At 39.0% G+C, this 16,649-nt stretch overlaps 5 protein-coding genes across 6 annotated transcripts in view; 1 reads left to right on the top strand and 4 right to left on the bottom strand.

The window, feature by feature from the left end:
• The window catches only part of LOC146478056 (uncharacterized), a 208,781-nt gene that overhangs the window by 166,093 nt on the left and 26,039 nt on the right, over positions 1 to 16,649 (top strand). The window lies entirely within an intron of this gene.
• Positions 1 to 16,649, bottom strand: part of LOC146478057 (uncharacterized) — a 68,660-nt gene that overhangs the window by 33,534 nt on the left and 18,477 nt on the right. The window lies entirely within an intron of this gene.
• LOC146478060 (uncharacterized) lies at positions 1,393 to 6,535 on the bottom strand. Its single transcript, XM_085112503.1, has 7 exons — positions 6,015 to 6,535; positions 5,642 to 5,832; positions 5,247 to 5,308; positions 4,411 to 4,473; positions 3,444 to 3,497; positions 2,773 to 2,922; positions 1,393 to 2,011 (listed from the first exon to the last, which is right to left on the bottom strand). The coding sequence occupies exons 1-7, from the start codon at positions 6,102 to 6,104 to the stop codon at positions 1,539 to 1,541; spliced, it is 1,083 nt and encodes a 360-aa protein (XP_084968629.1). The 5' UTR covers positions 6,105 to 6,535; the 3' UTR covers positions 1,393 to 1,538.
• LOC146478058 (uncharacterized) overlaps positions 7,397 to 16,649 on the bottom strand; it is a 19,762-nt gene continuing 10,509 nt past the window's right edge. Inside the window, exon 6 of the mRNA XM_085112799.1 lies at positions 7,397 to 8,501. Coding sequence (XP_084968925.1) covers positions 8,023 to 8,501 — 479 coding nt within the window. The 3' untranslated portion in view covers positions 7,397 to 8,022. The remainder of the gene's footprint in view (positions 8,502 to 16,649) is intronic.
• On the bottom strand, positions 10,531 to 14,927 carry LOC146478059 (uncharacterized). The gene is made up of 2 exons (XM_085112502.1): positions 14,597 to 14,927; positions 10,531 to 10,585 (listed from the first exon to the last, which is right to left on the bottom strand). Exons 1-2 carry the CDS (start codon positions 14,923 to 14,925, stop codon positions 10,531 to 10,533), a joined length of 384 nt encoding a protein of 127 aa, XP_084968628.1. The 5' UTR covers positions 14,926 to 14,927.

Genomic DNA, 16,649 nt, shown 5'->3' with positions numbered 1-16,649 from the left:
CATACGTAAGAAATCTGACCGCGAACTTAAGGATCTGTAACCCCTAAACGTAAGAAATCTAACCCTTTCTCCCTCCCCCCCCCCCCCCCCACTGAACGCAAGTATTTGTAACCCCCAAACGTAAGAAATGTAACCCCAGAATGTAAGGATTTGTAACCCTTAAACGTAAGAAATCTAACCCCGAACGTTAGCATTTGTAACCCTTAAACGTAAGAAATCTAACCCCTAAACGTAAGGATTTGTAACCCCCAAACGTAAGGATTTGTAACCCTCAAACGTAAGAAATCTAACCACCGAACGTAAGGCAATACATTAGTAATTAAACTATACGGGGCTAAATACAAATTTGAGGAAGGGGAGTTTTTCTACCCTCTGCATGAAGCTTGGTACGCAGCCACTCTCAGAATCCGCGCTCTTGCCACTCGTGTCCGAATGAAACGACCATGATCTTTCCTTGTAGCCCTCTCGCAAACTCTTACGCGGCGGCTGAAAGCTATGGAAGGGTCGCAGAAGGCTGCAGGCTAAACAATCTGGCTTCTTTATTACTGAATATTTCTCAATTCATGTACCACTGAATGTAACTTTCTGGACTCTTTCTCCATCGGGACGACTTCAACTACACCCTACAGTTAATAAGTTCCGAGTATAGAAAGCGATTAGAAGTGAATCAGGACGACTATAAATAAAATACCTTCAAATCAAAAACGTCAAAAAATACAAATAGTTACAGACAGCTAATATATTTAATTGAACCCTTTTAATCTTTCTAAGTCAAAGCAGAGGAGATATAAAGGAAACAAGGGACTAATTCTCACTGTTGTGAGCTGTCGGAGCCGCGGGAGATCTGGTTACGAGATTACCTTGAGCCCACAGTATGAGCTTAGGACAGGTGTTCGGCCTGTGGTGTAAAGTATATCTCTTAGGAGTGGTTGAACTGTGTTTACTTTGTCGTTTTACAAATGTGAAGGGCGCGACAAATTACACACAACTTCACTGATGTTCATTACTTTACTTGAACAATCGACCGTACAATTCAGTATCAGTTTATTTTTTGCTATTATTCTTGCACATCGTTACAAGATAAATGTATATTAAAATATGGCGAGGATGCCCATAGAGAAACCATTGGGGCTTATACGAGCTACAGGCTCCTAAAAAAAATACAACTTTGAAATCCGGATTTTGGACGTAGCTTATTTAATTTATCAATAAATTTAGGTTAAAAAGCAAGTAAACAATCAAACACACACAGGCAGCAAAACATAAAACAGCACGTTCAAAACAGGAATAGTCCATTTAGGAGAAATGGTCTTAATTTAGATTTAGACAGAGAAATATTCTCAGCATTCTGAATTCTGAATTAAAGGAAGTAAACAGTTTAGGTCCTTGCAAACTGTCTGATATTCAGTCTACAATGATGACATTTAGCCGGGCCAAAATCATGTATATCATAATGTAGGACTAACTATGGCTGAGGTCACTGAAGTATTTGCTAATCCAAAAATATTAGTTAATTTTTACTGCCATTTTGAATCAACTCATTTAGTACACACTGCGCATGTCAGCTCACGCCCTTGGTAATAGGGTGGACAAGTTGACAAATACCCACAGTTCGCCTGCACCAGGAACAGTAATGCTCCTTTGTGATCGCGGTGACTTCCTGGAACCGATTCCGGTTCCTGATCAACACAAATAAAATTCGCTCCTGTATAATCCCAATGTTGAGTCATCAAGTACCCATGATACTCTTTGGTCCATCCATGAGGACAGTCATTCCTTGCAGGGATCATCAGCTGGGCCCCACGTGACCTGACATAGCACACGACACATGGTGCATCATGGTCGTGGACATTTCTGTTGAAAGGATTGAACGACTTCACTTCATACTCTGCGCCAAATATGGCTCCAGAACTTTCAAATTGGTTGGTGTATTTTGCATATTTGGGTTGGTTTGGCAAACAGATGTATTCCGTTCCTCCTTTGTGAGTGTAATGGGCACCTGCTGTGAACCCTAAGTACAGCATAACAGTAAAAAAATAGATGAAGCTAAGGAAGAGACGTTTAGATTGTTTTTCCTTAGTTTGTAAATACTAGTTACATTTGAATAAGTCATTGTGCAAGCTCCTGAAGAATGAGGTAAGGTGATTTACTTGAAAACATCCTTTCTCCTTTCTCGATTAATCTCCACCCCCTGCCCTTTTCCTCCCCCTCCACTCCTCGACCCCTTGATTATTTTCATACTCTGTTTTAGGGTCGACAAAGGAGAAATAAACACCCAGAAGAAGCATTGGGACGTAGTACATATTCCGATAACTGCAATTTTTGCATGTGTCGTTAAAGTTCCAAAGTGTTTTTTCAGCACTCGGCAAATTCCCATCAACTTCTGATTGTTATGCAAGGTTGAGGTCTCATTCACTGTGAACCCTCTCAGCGAAATCACGGCAAGTTGATAATAATGGTTATGTGAAGTCCAATAATACATGGGTGTGGTCACAGCCGGGTCAGTGGTTCTTAAACGTCTCCATACTTTAGATCGGACCGGTCCGACGTTGGTCCAGCTAGGATTCGAACTAACCTCCCGCTCTGTTGTCTTTTTATTAAGAAATTTCCATATGCCTCAAACCACACTACGGGCTGAGAAATTATAAATATATTTAGCGATCAGAAGCCACTTAAAATCAGTAATTACAATATTTGTCCCCTATCTAGCATTTCCTCATTTCAGTAACAAACGTCATAAAATTCATTCAGTAACAAGAAGTGCATACCTACCTGTGTACACAACCTGAGCATCTCCACTGCAGTTTGTGCGCCCCCAGCGAACGTACTTCACTCCAGACAGCCCCTGTCCTTCTAGTCCCTTTTGCCCTTTGGGCCCAGGTGGTCCCTGAGAGCCCTCTCTGCCGCTTTGACCAACATCACCTAAAGCATTTCCAAGATGCGGTTTACTTTAATATTTGTACATAAAGACACGGAGCACTGATTACTTTCTCATGTATTACACCTGTCTTTATCTATTTAATGAGTCAAATTTGCTATGACTATTGCGTAATCAATAACAAAGTGACTACATCTGGTCTAAAACCATGGCCTCTAAAACCAGTCCAAACTCTTGATCAGCATCGTGCTAGATTACAATGTTTGAATATTAAGTGAATCACCATCTCGCAGTTATGTACGCAACATAAGCAGGCTTGAACGAGATTCGAACCCATGACCTCTGCGATACCGGAGTAGTGCTCTACCAACGGAGCTATCAAGCCAACTGTCAGCTGGTCATATTGTGAATTCGTAATATACTCGTAGAGGTGAAGTATTAAAAGTGGAATATATATGACAACAATGTATTAGTTTTGTTCTTTTTTTCTTGATATCCAATTTCAGAAAATAACCAAAGCAAAACCTAAATAAGGACCTACTCTTCATGTTTAATCCGTTAGTACCTTTTGGTCCAGGAAGACCCTGTGGTCCGACAAGACCCTCTCGTCCGTCGCGACCTGCAGAAATTAATAAAAGAAATAAGGATTAAGGACTCTAGGTTAATCCGGCTAAAATGCGAATGTCTGGATTTAGCAACAGAGTTGATAAGGTAATTAATGGCTCCAACGACGGACTAACGCTCGAAACGTCAACACACTCGAATCTCGTCACGGTGGCCAAATTAGCTTATCGCATTTACTGTTGGTAAAACCAAACATTCGTTTCCATCTGCCCACCGAAGCAGCACCACAGGTTCTTTAGAAACTAACCCCCTTACAAATGATAGCAATCTAAAATACGACTTCGAAAGACTATTTCTACGGAAACCTCAGCGGAATCGGCATCTGAATAATTAATTGGCAGCGACAAAGAAAGTTTTTCTTCCTATGCTACAAGAGGGGACCAGCTTAATCTCCAAGTTTAAAAAGGAAGGCATTCAACGCGAGGACTCTTAAAACGAATTTTTATCACAGCTACAAATAAAATTAAATCTTTACAGAAAAAACACTTTCCATGCACCCATTAATCCTTGGATCGTCAACATTGGCTGCCACATTATTCATATCTTGGCTTACCGGCATCGTTTCTCGTAAGATTCAGGCATTTTTTGAATGTTTACTGAATGTTACGTACTTAAATGTTAACTGAGAGGATGTTTATGTAATTTAGTAAAAAGCTTTGGTTCGGTCCCTAACCAATCAGATTACAGGGATGGTATCACGTGATCAAAATGGAGCAATCAGGAGCAATTAAATTGCGTCATCGTGACGTCAATCATTTAAGAAATGACGTATGACGTCGTGGCTTAGTATGCAAATAAGATAGGCTACGTGATCAAAACGAACCAATCAGGATTTTTATTTAGAACTTCCAGAGACATTCAATTTTCCAATTTTTCACCCATATTATACCACGATCATCTTCACTTACCTGGTAGTCCGGGTGGTCCCGGGGGACCTGCAGGACCATCCCTACAGTCCCTCCCGTCCCGTCCTGCATAAAACAAAACAATCCATATTAGCATTGTAAATGACATTCTTCTGCTCTTCAGTCTTGTCCCAGAGCGGCTATCGAGCGGCACAGGTTAGCGCAGACTAGCTTCCTTTCGAGTTGGTGAAGTCAGAATAAATGAGGTCTTATAAGGAACAATATTGCAATCATTTATTATTTCCTTCCTTTGCCTGCAGCTGGAATCTTATAGTTTGCTGTTTAGGGCACAAACAGCACACAGTGTCATACTTTAGAAAAATGACTAAAAGTACTACTACACTAGGCAATTTTTAATTTCTTGTATTTTTTTCTCGCTACTTTGTTGCGACATGTACACAAGTTGCACGACTCCGCCATTGCCTTGTGTAACGTGCCTTAAAATGGGCATGAACATGTCTAGCAAATTTGTTCTTGCTGCAACTGTTGCGAGAAGTAGAAGTAGGATCTACTACCCGAAACGGTGATTGCAACAAAAACGTTGTGAGACATTTTCATTGTAGGGTATGTTAGACTAGGCAACCGGATCCGTGCAACTTGCGTCGCAACGGTGCAACGAGATCGCCAGTCACGTCTTCCTCTCTTCGGAGCCTACACGTTTAAGCACATAAAGGGACAAAAATTAAAACTTCCTTTTCCTCCCAGACGCTTTTAGGGCTCAACAAAAATCGCAATTCTCAGTAGAGCACAAAGTTTTCTCGTCTTTTTTAAACAGAAGTTGTTTAATTTTTTTTTTTTTTTTAGGAAAAACTGATCATAAAGAATGCCGTCAAACAAACCTCTGAATGATACACTTGTTCCTAGCACATCTTTTGGAGTGGATTTGTTGTCATTGAGAACCCTGAAAGGAGGAAAATAAATTAGCCCCTGTTTTAAATTCGAAATCGCAACTGATTGTCAAATTAAGTCCGTTCACCTTTAATAACACCAAATTTAGCTAAACAGGTTAGGAGAATTAAGAATCTGATGATCCAAGGAAAACAAGATAAAACCCAGATTAAACCAAATTCCAGGGAGAAGTATGATATAAACTAAAAAGGTTTCGAGTGGCTGTTCACTCTAATTTTCCTTCTTGAAAACCAACTTATTAAAATCCCAATTGCCTTTTCTGGAATTTCATCCGATCGTAAGACTGTTATTAAAACCCTCGTTATGATGGATTATTTCGCTTTACCTCATTTCTAGAACTTTCAGTCGCTTCTCAAGGCTTTGAAGACTTAAAGCGACGGTCCTCCTCAGTCGCTCATGTAAATCTTTAAAACCACGCTTGGTATCTTTGGCTTCATTCTGAGGAGGACTTGAAGGGACGAACGACTTTGTGGCCAGTTCGAGTGAGGTCACCTTCTCATCTATTGTAGCCCATTTCTGTTTCATTTGTAAATGATCCATGAAAAAGAAAGTTTGGAAAGCCATGCAAGACAAAAGAAAAATGATCACTGCTATATAAACCAAGCAACGGAGAATCTCGGAGATGCCGAATTTTTTTTTTTTGTTCTTTAGTTGTCGTATCCATGGGCAAGTGATTTAGTATATGTTCCTGACCGTACCTTCGCAAAGAAATCTGCCTGAACGCGTCTGCCCAAGCTAATGTGCGCTATTTGTGAAATGGAGATTGACATTGTCACACTCAGACTCATTTTTAAACGGGTCAAGGCTGACACCTGAACTTGGCAAATTCCCTAAGTTTGTTTCCACTAAAACGGAACGGTCATAGTCACAGAGCTCAAAGTACTACTCGACCGGTAAGCTTTTAATTTTTGTAAAAAGAAGGAACAGTTATGATGAAAATCATCCATAGTAATACAGCAATTTTTTCATTTAATGTAATTTCCCAGACATATAAAGCGTTTTTCCTTTTAAATACCTTTGGAATCTCAGTGATAGATTTTGTCATAAAAATCTTCAAATCTTGAAAAAACAAATTGCTCCCAACAGCTCCAATTAACTGTAAAGCCCCCTCCTTTTTCACACCATCCATCACTTTTTATATTACAGAACGTGCCTCGATTATGGAAAGAATCCAGAACCCAAAACAAAAATGGACGTCTTATTCTTTTTAAATCTACTACTTGTGAGCTTTAACCCAGGCAATTGGACTTGTTCCACACTTAAAGTGTTATTACTTTTCATGATTACGTTACAGAGGAATCTTGAAGAAAACAAAACGAAACAACAACAACAATTGTTTCCAACAGCCCAAAGTAACGCTCCCTTCCTTTTCACACCAATTGCATCAATATTATTGATATTTTTTAGTAATATTAAGGACGTGACTCGATTATGGAAGACTCCAAGACTTAACAAAAATAGAAGTCTTAATCCTTTATCTGCTTACGAGCTTTGACCCGGGCACTTTCAAGGACTGGCGAATTAATAAACCATCTGGGCCACTTTTTTTCTGAATCTCTTGACACAATTTTAAGGCCCTTGATATTGTGCGTGGATTCCTGCATGTTCTCAAAATGTTACACGTGTGTACGGGACCGGACTTCAGAATAACTGGAGTAAAGGGAGCCGCTGATTCATACTCCTTCGTTTGTTGGTTCGTTTTGGGGGTGAGGGGGATTGAAATCTTGGAACGCCAAGCGCGAAACGATGTTAAGGGGCGAGGAAATCTTGCCAAAAATCCCTCGCAAACCTGGAAAGTTCTGTTTAATTCTCAGTTCACTGAGTCGAATCTCTAAGCCAATTCAGAAATAGCTCCAACATTGTTTAGATTATGTTGGAGGAAAAACTTCCATTCGAAAAATAGTTTTTGTTTTCGTTTAGTGTGCAGTTACAGCTATATATAATCCTGGCCAAAACATTCGGGACACGTGGGGTTTTTTTTTAATTTAAAACACGAAAAATCGTTTTTCCCCTCCTCCCTCCCCAAACAACTGGGGCCAGAGGTATATCGAGCATTATTTATCAAATCACACGAAAGACCTTTCTTTATCACACCTTTATTTTGAGTAAAATCATAAAAGCTATTAACAGAGTTGGCCACTCGTGATTCTGATTAAATTGTTTTCGAATAAAAATGAATTATAACCCACGTGGAAATTAGTTCTCATTGGACAAAAAACATCACGTGGTACGAAATCGGAAGGCACTTATCGGACGATAACAGTCACATTTGAACAAAATGTAGTAAGTTAGTTAGCTTGCATCTATTTGCTTGCATCACTTTGCGGCCAGGGCTTCTTTGTCTCTTCGGTTGTAAAGACAGCGCATTTCAAAACTAATCAGACCCCTTTCTGGCTTAGTGAGAGTGATAGAGTGGTCTCTTCTGTAAACTACGACAGAATCAGAGTGATACTCAAATGCCAACTGCGACAGTCCTCAAAATACAAATTTAACATCAAATTAAGATAAGTACGTAATGATAACCTCATCAACATGATTTCAAACATACATGCGCACTAAAATTACTTTAGCCATAAAGTCTGTGAAACATAACAAGTCTAACAGCTTCTTTGTGAGGTAAAACTACCAAAAATTGTACTATGATAAAATGATAGAAGATTTTTAGAAGTGACATTGTTCCGCGCAGTTTAAGTTGAAGTTTTTCTTTCACTTTGTACAAACCGCGCATGTTAACTCTCGACCGTGGTAATAAGGTGGGCAGCCTGAGAAATGCCCACAGCCTGGCTGCACGGGGTACAGCAATGCACCGTTGTGATTGCTGTGACTTCCTGGCACTGATTCTGGCTCCTGATCAACACAAATATAATTACGTGATATTTTATGTCCGTAATGTTCAGTCATTAAGTACCCATGATATTCTTCGGTCCATCCATGAGGACAGTCATTCCTTGCCGGGATCATCAGCTGGGTCCCACGTGACATTACATAGCACACGACACAGGGTGCATCATGGTCTTCGACATTTCTGTTGAAAGGATTGAAGGGACTCACTTGATACTCTGTACCATATATGGCTCCAGTCCCTTCAAAACTGTTTGTGTATTTTCCATATTTGGGTTGGTTTGGCAGACAAATGTATTCCCCTCCGCCTCCTGTGTGACCGTAATAAGCTCCTGCTATGAACCCTAGGTAGAACATCAGTAGAACATACTATTAGAGACATTAAACTATTTATCCCTGCACTTAAAAGTTATCTCTGTAGATTAAATATTCTTATTATTTAGTCCTCCCTTCGAACAATACCACCATTTAATATTTCAAAAACACCAGGCTGAAAAGAAGCTAACCGCGTCCGAGGCTACGTTACAGTTACAAAAAAGTCCCCGTATTCAAACACTGATCTTTTAGCTATTTTTAACTTTCCCTCGTCGTGGGATTGATTCTAAACACCAGCTGTTAAGACCTTTCTGAAATTTTTGTAAAATACTCTTGGGAAGCCCCTCACGCAAAAGCCCATCCTTACGTCATAACTTCTTTGCACATTTTCCCAGGAGAATTTGGATGTCGGCGAGAGAATACAAGGTTTCTTCTCCGTGACTTAAATTGCTAACCAGAGTACAAGACCTGAGCTTCTCCTGTGCAGTTTGTGCGACCCCATCGGATGTACTTCACTCCAGATAGCCCCTGTCCTTCTTGTCCCTTTTGTCCTTTGGGCCCAGGTGGTCCTTGAGTACCTTGTGTCCCATCAAAAACAAAAGAAGTGCTATTTTAATGCCATTTTAAGGAATTGAATTCCTTATACTTTAAGTCAAAATGTTAATAGGAACATATTCGTAATAGTCAAAAGAAAAAAAAACTACATGAAACACAATTTTAGATCTCGGCCTGCGCTGAAGACTGGTTGTGGCAATACCTTTTTGTCCAGGAAGACCTTGTGGTCCAGCAAGACCTCTTCTACCTTCACGTCCGTCACGACCTGTGAGCATAGTAAAGAGACAAATGTTTGGTTTTATGACCAGAGTTGACAAGGTAATTTGGCCACCGTAAAGAGATTCTAGTGCTTAACCCTTGGTCAGAGTGAAAGACGAGAGCAAAATTTTTTTACCGCTTCCCCTCCAATGCAGCGCCACAGATTCTTTAGAAACTAACCCAGCTAATAAAGAAAAAGATCAGAAAAGAGCAAAGAACGGGAACCAGAAAAGACGCGTTTAGAACTCTTAGGTGGCCACGAGACAAAGAACTCGATCGAAGGCTGTACTTTAAAAAAAGTAACTGTAACAGGTGTTTGAAGCTTTCTATTAGGGTGTCTGTTTTGGGGGCCTAGGAAAGTCAAGAATCTATCAAGCGTTATTTATCTTTTTCGATCTCCATAAAGGAAAAAGGTTTGAGCTCTATAATGGGTTTCACCACAGTAATATGCAGTAAACGAATTTAATTTACAGCTATTCTACGGCGTCTTAAAATGAGCCATCTTGTACTGGACAATCGATATTTAAATTATATTATTCACTCAATCGATAGAATAACTTTCTTTGGACTGAATATTTGTCGATACACCTCAGTAAAAATACAACATCGTTTATAAACATATTTACAATAGGTGCTACTAACACCGTTATCAAGTACAGAGTTACAATTTGAAGGTAAAATAAGTGAAGACAACCTCGTATCGCAATAATTTTCGTGTTATTTTTAGGGCAATATTAGCGTTAGAAAGCTTCAGCAAGATTGCAAAAGAAAGGAATCCTAATTTAAAATCAACCTTCAACGAAGACCACTCTGTTAGCTAAATTTGTTCTCATTGCGAGTGATTTTTTGTTTTTTTGTTTTTAGTTTTTGTCTACCCGGTGTTCCCACTATTCCTGGCTGTCCTGGTGTCCCTGGTGGTCCCGGTGGACCCGCGGGTCCTGGGAGGCCATCCCTGCCATCTCTTCCGTCCCGACCTGAAAACGAAAGAAAGTGTGACCATTTGTTAAAACCGTTCAATTAATCCTCAACGAAAGAGAGAGGAGGAGGAGAAGGAGGAGGAGGAGAAGAAGAAGAAGAGGAAGAAGAAGTAGAAGAAGAAGAAGAAGAAGAAGAAGAAGAAGAAGAAGAAGAAGAAGAAGAAGAAGAAGAAGAAGAAGAAGAAGAAGATGCTGCTGATGATGATGATGATGATGATGATGATGATGATTGATGATGATGATGATTGATGATGAAATCACAATCAAACTAATCTCTTTGGGAATAACCGTCTCTTGGAAAAGATTTGTTCTTTTTTAGGGCCCTGGAAAAAAGTAACGAGAAATATCGACATAATTAAATGACTTATTTTTTTCCTTTTATTTTCGGATACTGCTAGACTTAACAGTCATAAGCACCTAACTGAAATATTTGTTCATTTTGTATATTAACTCTCTATTATTAGCTATTTAATCTCACAAATAGCCAGCTCGATCCCAGCTGGCTTCATAGCTCATTTCGAAAGGACTGCATCCGTATCTCAAGGTTATGCGTTGGAAACACGCTCAAACCTGCTTGTTTTTGGCCAGATTCTAGAGTTGCTAATGACAATCTTCTTCAACAGAAGCTAGTTCGTTTCCCGAGATCAGTTATTGCTTCCAGTAACTCTTACGCTTCTCTAATGCTTTCTAAACTTTCCGCTTGCACTAAGCCTGAACCACTTCCAATTTATTTTATCCTTACACTTGTGCTTTTCCTTCCATCAAGCTCAAATTTAAGCTTATTTTCGCGGTGAAATATATCTCCTGCGCTGTGTTCACATGCTTTGTTTCTAGCGAGACCCAACGTCTCAGTCGAACCAAATATAAAACCGATTAAACAAAATCAGCAAACACAAATGCATAAAATAAACAAAACATATTATTATTAAATTATTATTATTATTATTATTATTATTATTATTATTATTACTTCCAAATATATTTTTAGTGATAATACGATCATATGATTTTTTCTATTACAAATAAGAATATTATTGTAACTTAATGACATTTGTTTTTCTTTTAAAAAAAAATTGTGCTTGAAAATAACTCAAATTTCTGCAAGGCTGATCGGACTGCGGTGACAACTTACCACGACAGCGACATGATAGAGACCAAACCGAGAATCAACAGAATGCGGCAACCGTGGATAGCTGTTTCGAGCTGGTTGGCTCTCGTCATGGCCAAACCAGATTGTTTGCTTTTATGTTTTTGGACCGTACATCTTTTCAGATCCGATATGCTGTAGTTCTTTTTAACATGGTTTGGCCATGTACTTGTTAAGGAAAGTTTTGCTTTTCTCATTTAACTTATTGCGACAGCGACATGATATTTCAGTTCTTCAGCCCGAAACAGCTGTCCACGGTTGCCGCATTCTGTTGATTCTCGGTTTGGTCTCTATCATGTCGCTGTCGTGTCAAGTTTTCTACGCAGTCCGATCAGCCTTGCAGAAATTTGAGTTATTTATATTTTTGGCTGATTAGATCAGTCTTTCACAGATCCTGCGTTTACTTGCAGCATTTTCGTTGTGCGGTTTCTTGCAGATTGGTTGCTTGAAAATAGTCTCTTTTTTAATCGAAATGAATTGTAAATAGGTTTTAATAGTTTTTTTTTCTACTTTAGCTAGTAAATAAAAATTTGCTTGGAATATGTTAATAAAGAGATTATTATTAAAAAATATATTTAACTATAAAAAATTGCGACAAAGTTGAAAAGTTTAAAAGTTTAAGTTTTTGCATAATATCGACAACATTGATGCACACAAGAATACAAGAGATGACAGCTCTACCATCATGATCCCACTACCTTTTAAAGATCAGCAATCAGCTAACTCCGTCAAGAAGCAAGTGCAAATTTTGAGCGCCAACATTGGAGTCCAAATTAAACCCGTCTTTCAGTCTAAGAAGATTGGCCAAATTCTCGCTCCAAAAGAGAAGAAGCCCCCTATTGTTAACAATCAATGGTTTACAAATTTGAATGTAATCTGTGCGACGCAGATTATGTCGGGTACCCCGCCCGTCATTTACACCAGCGCATTAACGAACACAAATATTCTGCAATCGGGAGGCACCTTGAGCAATACGGTCTATCGAAGACTGATTTGGTTGACAAGCAATTCTCCGTTCTAAAGAAATGTAGATCAAAGTTCGATTGCCTAATTTTCGAGATGTTATTCATTAAGGAATTGAACCCTGTGTTAAATACTCAGAAAGACTCTATTCGCACCAAACTCTTTACGTGACTCTGCGTGCGAATATTTTATTATCATTACATATATTCGTGTCTATATTCGTTCTCATTTCACTCTTAGTTAACTTGATAATGACGTTAAGCGAACGTCGAAACGTCGTCGGTTTTTTAAACTTTTAACCAAGATGGTTTTAAATTTTTTAAACTTTTCAACTTTGTCGCAATCTTTTATAGCTAAATTAGACATAGCTAGCTAGCTTTATTACTCAACAAATCTCCTCTAATACGTACTTTAAAATTATGATTATTATTATTATTATTATTATTATTATTATTATCATCATCATCATCATCATTATTATTATTATTATTATTATTATTATTATTATTTAACAATGTTTGCACGAAGTTTCTGATTAGTACTCCAATTATTTTTATGTTTTATTTTATTTATTTTTTCATGCACATGTATCCCACGTCCAACTATACAACAACTTCTCCAAGGTGAAGAAAGGTAGAAGCCTGGTGAATGCAGCTTGCAGGCCACAGTCATCTTAAATCCGACATCTTGGATTTCTGGATCAAAATTTGCGAAAACTGAGTAGCCAAAACCAATAAAGGAATACTAAGATGATCTGAAATAGCCTGTATCAGACTCTCGGTATATCGTGGGAGACGCAAAAGGCGAGAGGGAACGACTTAACCCTTAGAAACACCAAATTTGCTTCACAGATATATGTGTGGAGACGTCCTCCTTTGTTATTTAATAATTTCGTGAATGCATAACCACGCACAAGAGAACTTAGTCCCCGGGCCCTCGGATGAAATGATCACTCGATCGCTTCAAAAAGTAATCATTTATTATTGCAACCACATGGAAATGTGACAAACAGCGAACCAGACGAATAATGCGTCCTATAGTATAAAAACGGCCAATGAGTATAATAAAACAACCCATTTAGAATGATACGAAAGTGAATAAATCAAAACTAGCATACTAAATGCACTAGGTTACTTCTTACTACATGGTGAAGTGGCCAGGAGCCCTTTCGTTTTAGCCCACAAACATTTTCGGTTGAAAGTGTCGGACACTTTCCGTGTCAACTGGCAAGGCTTTTTTTTATCTTCGTTCAAAACTTACACTCTCGTTGTTAGATAAAAAAAAAACGTATGTGATGGCGCAACAAGACAACAAAGCTTGTGCAAATGGAACGGTAATTTCCATTCTGACCGATTGCCACAAGAAAAGGGGAGTATCTCGGAAGGTCCTCCGTTTGTCAAGAGAAACTTCTTTATTACCCACGCGTTCCATTGACATTTGAACCAGTTGAACGGAGAATTTGAGCTAAATGGAAAGTTAACCCATATCTCCTTTTAATTATGGTTTAGGCGTTGTATGACTGCGCATGTTCAGATTTTTTATTAAGGGATCGTCGCGTTGGCCTCCGCTGACCTAAAACTCAGGCGGGCTCAGTGGGCGAGATTGGTTGTTTACCGACATGATGGAAAAATTAAAACTCGTTAGATTTTTAATCTCATCTTTTCACTAAGGTCGGTGATATTTCACTTTCGCAAAAGAAAAAAAAACACGTGTTTAAGGTTACCTTGTCAAAAGCTTGGGTAAAGGAAAAAGGCCGTTGCATAAGTTTTAAGGACGAAATGCATCTGTCAACGGCGTCGTCAAAAAGTGAGCGTGCTGTATGACGCTGGCAGTGTCTCAAAGAAACACCCAACATTATACAAGTTCAGCTTGGTCTGGATTCAAAGGACTGAGACGAAAAATTAATTGCCATAGCTCAGAGCAGCTGATTAAAAAACAAGACACAACAGAAAAAGAAAAACTTGAAAATAAAATGAATTTAGAAAAAAAAAAACGATGGGCAACGAAATCATAGTAAGTGAAAATTCATTCGAAAATGAAGCGCTGGAAACTGAGGCAAAAAAAAGGTAAGTTTTCACCCAGAAGCCTGTGCATTCATATATTAACCGATTGAAACGTCTACTCCTAACCTGCTAACAAGCGAGTCTTCTTCCGGCAGTGGGCATGATGAGGGGCTAACAATCATCATAATTTAGGGCCTTATGATGGATTATTTCCGCCTTACCTGATTTCTATAACTTTCAGTCGCTTCTCCAGGCTTTGAAGACTTAGAGCGACGGCCCTCCTCAGTCGCACATGTAAATCCTTAAAACCATGCTTGGCTTCATTCTGAGGTGGACTTGAAGGGACGAACGACTTTGTCGCCAGTTCGAATGAGGTCATCTTCTCATCCATTGTAGCCAATTTCTGTTTCATTTCCAAATGATCCATGAAAAAGAAAGCTTGGAAAACCATGCAAGACAAAAGAAAAATGATCGCTGCTATATAAACCAAGCAACGAAGAATCTGGGAGATGCCGAGTTGGTTCTTTTGTTCTTTAGTTGTCGTATTCATGGTTAAATGATCAGTAGTTTATGTTCCTAACCGTACCTTCGCAAAGAAATCTGACTGAACGCGTCTGCCCCAGATAATGTGCTTTGTCGCGCTATTTATGAAACGGATACTAATTATACTGATAATCTCACTCACGGCTCAGACGCTACAGAGTTACGTATAGTTCTTTGCGATCACTGCCGCATTTTTACTGAACGGGTCAAGGCCTCAGCTTGGCAAATTTCCTAAACGGAACGGCCATAGTCACAGGGTCAAAATTACTAGTCGACTTGTAAGCTTTAAGTTTTGCTAAAAATAAGGAACAGTTATGATGAAAATCCTCCATGTAGTTTGTTATTTTCCGAACAGCGCTTGATGCTGAAATGAAGGACGCAACGAGGGCAGGGGTCGCTCTTCAGAATAAGAAGGCGGAAAAGTTGCCGGTAACGGAGGAAGAAGAAAGCAAGTTCTGGGAAATGGGACTTTTAGGTTGTCGGTCAGCTAAATCTCTGCTTAATACAGTATATTATTACAACGGAAAGTTATTCGGTCTTCGCGGGGGTGAACATAGAAATATCACAGTGGCAGTTGGTTTTGGACATTCTGTAATTGTCTTTAAGTATTAATAAAGCTTGCCAATTCATGTTGGTGTTGTAGCATTAATATTTAAATTAGGATAAATTCTCCATCAGTTGGGTTTGACATTTTATCAAGCTCTAGGGTTTGATATTTCATCAAAGTATAGGGGACTGAAAGCCTCTGTCCAGTGTTTCATCGGGATTTCTAAACACACACATGTGGCCAAATTGGCGTATCCTGATTGGTTTGTAAATTGATGAATTATTAATGAGTTTGAGAAAGTAATATAGTAATTTCTTTCTTTTTTAATCTAATCTAATTTCCCTGATTTAGAGCGTTTTTTTTCTTTTACTGACTGACGTTTGGAATCACAGATAGATTTTTCCATAATAATCTTGAAATCTTGAGAAAAACAACCGCTCCCAACAGTCCAAATTTAAAGTAAGGCCCTCTCCCTTTTCACACCATCCATCAATTTTAATATTAGAAAACGTGCCTCGATTATGGAAGAGTCCAGAACTCAGAACAAAAATAGTCGTATTATTCCTTTTAAATCTACTTTTGAGCTCTGACCCAGGAAGTTGGACTTGTCCACATTTTGAAAAAGTGTTATTACTTTTCCTGATCATGTTACTGAAGAATCTTGATAGAACTTGCCAAAGGAATAAGGATCTTGAAAACAAAAGAACAAACCCCAACAACAGCGACAACTGTTTCCAACGGCCCCAAAGTAACGCCCCTTCCTTTTTCACATCAATCCCATCAATATTCTGATCTTTGTTTTAGTAATATTAAGGACGTGACTCGATTATGGGACGACGCCAAGACTTAACAAAAATAGAAGTCTTATTCCCTAATCTACTTGCGTGTATGACCCGAATAAAGTACAGGCAAATTAATAAACCATCTGGGCCAGTGTATTATAAATCTCTTTACACAATTTTAACGCCCTTGATCAAGTTGTGCGTGGATCCCTGTTTTACACGTGTGTGCGGACCGGACGACAGAATAAATGGAGCAAGGAGTGCGGCTGATTCATACTCCGTCGTGGCGTCATTTGTTGGTTTGTTTTTAGGGCAAGGGGGACTGAATTCCAGAAACGAGAAGCACGTAAGGTGTTATGGGGCGAGAAAATTTTCCCAACAATCCCCCGCAAACCTTGTAAG

The sequence above is a fragment of the Pavona decussata genome, unplaced genomic scaffold (assembly GCF_977016875.1).
Source record: "Pavona decussata unplaced genomic scaffold, jaPavDecu1.1 SCAFFOLD_67, whole genome shotgun sequence".
Classification (NCBI taxonomy): domain Eukaryota; kingdom Metazoa; phylum Cnidaria; class Anthozoa; order Scleractinia; family Agariciidae; genus Pavona; species Pavona decussata.
This window is presented reverse-complemented; position numbering and strand designations above follow the sequence as displayed.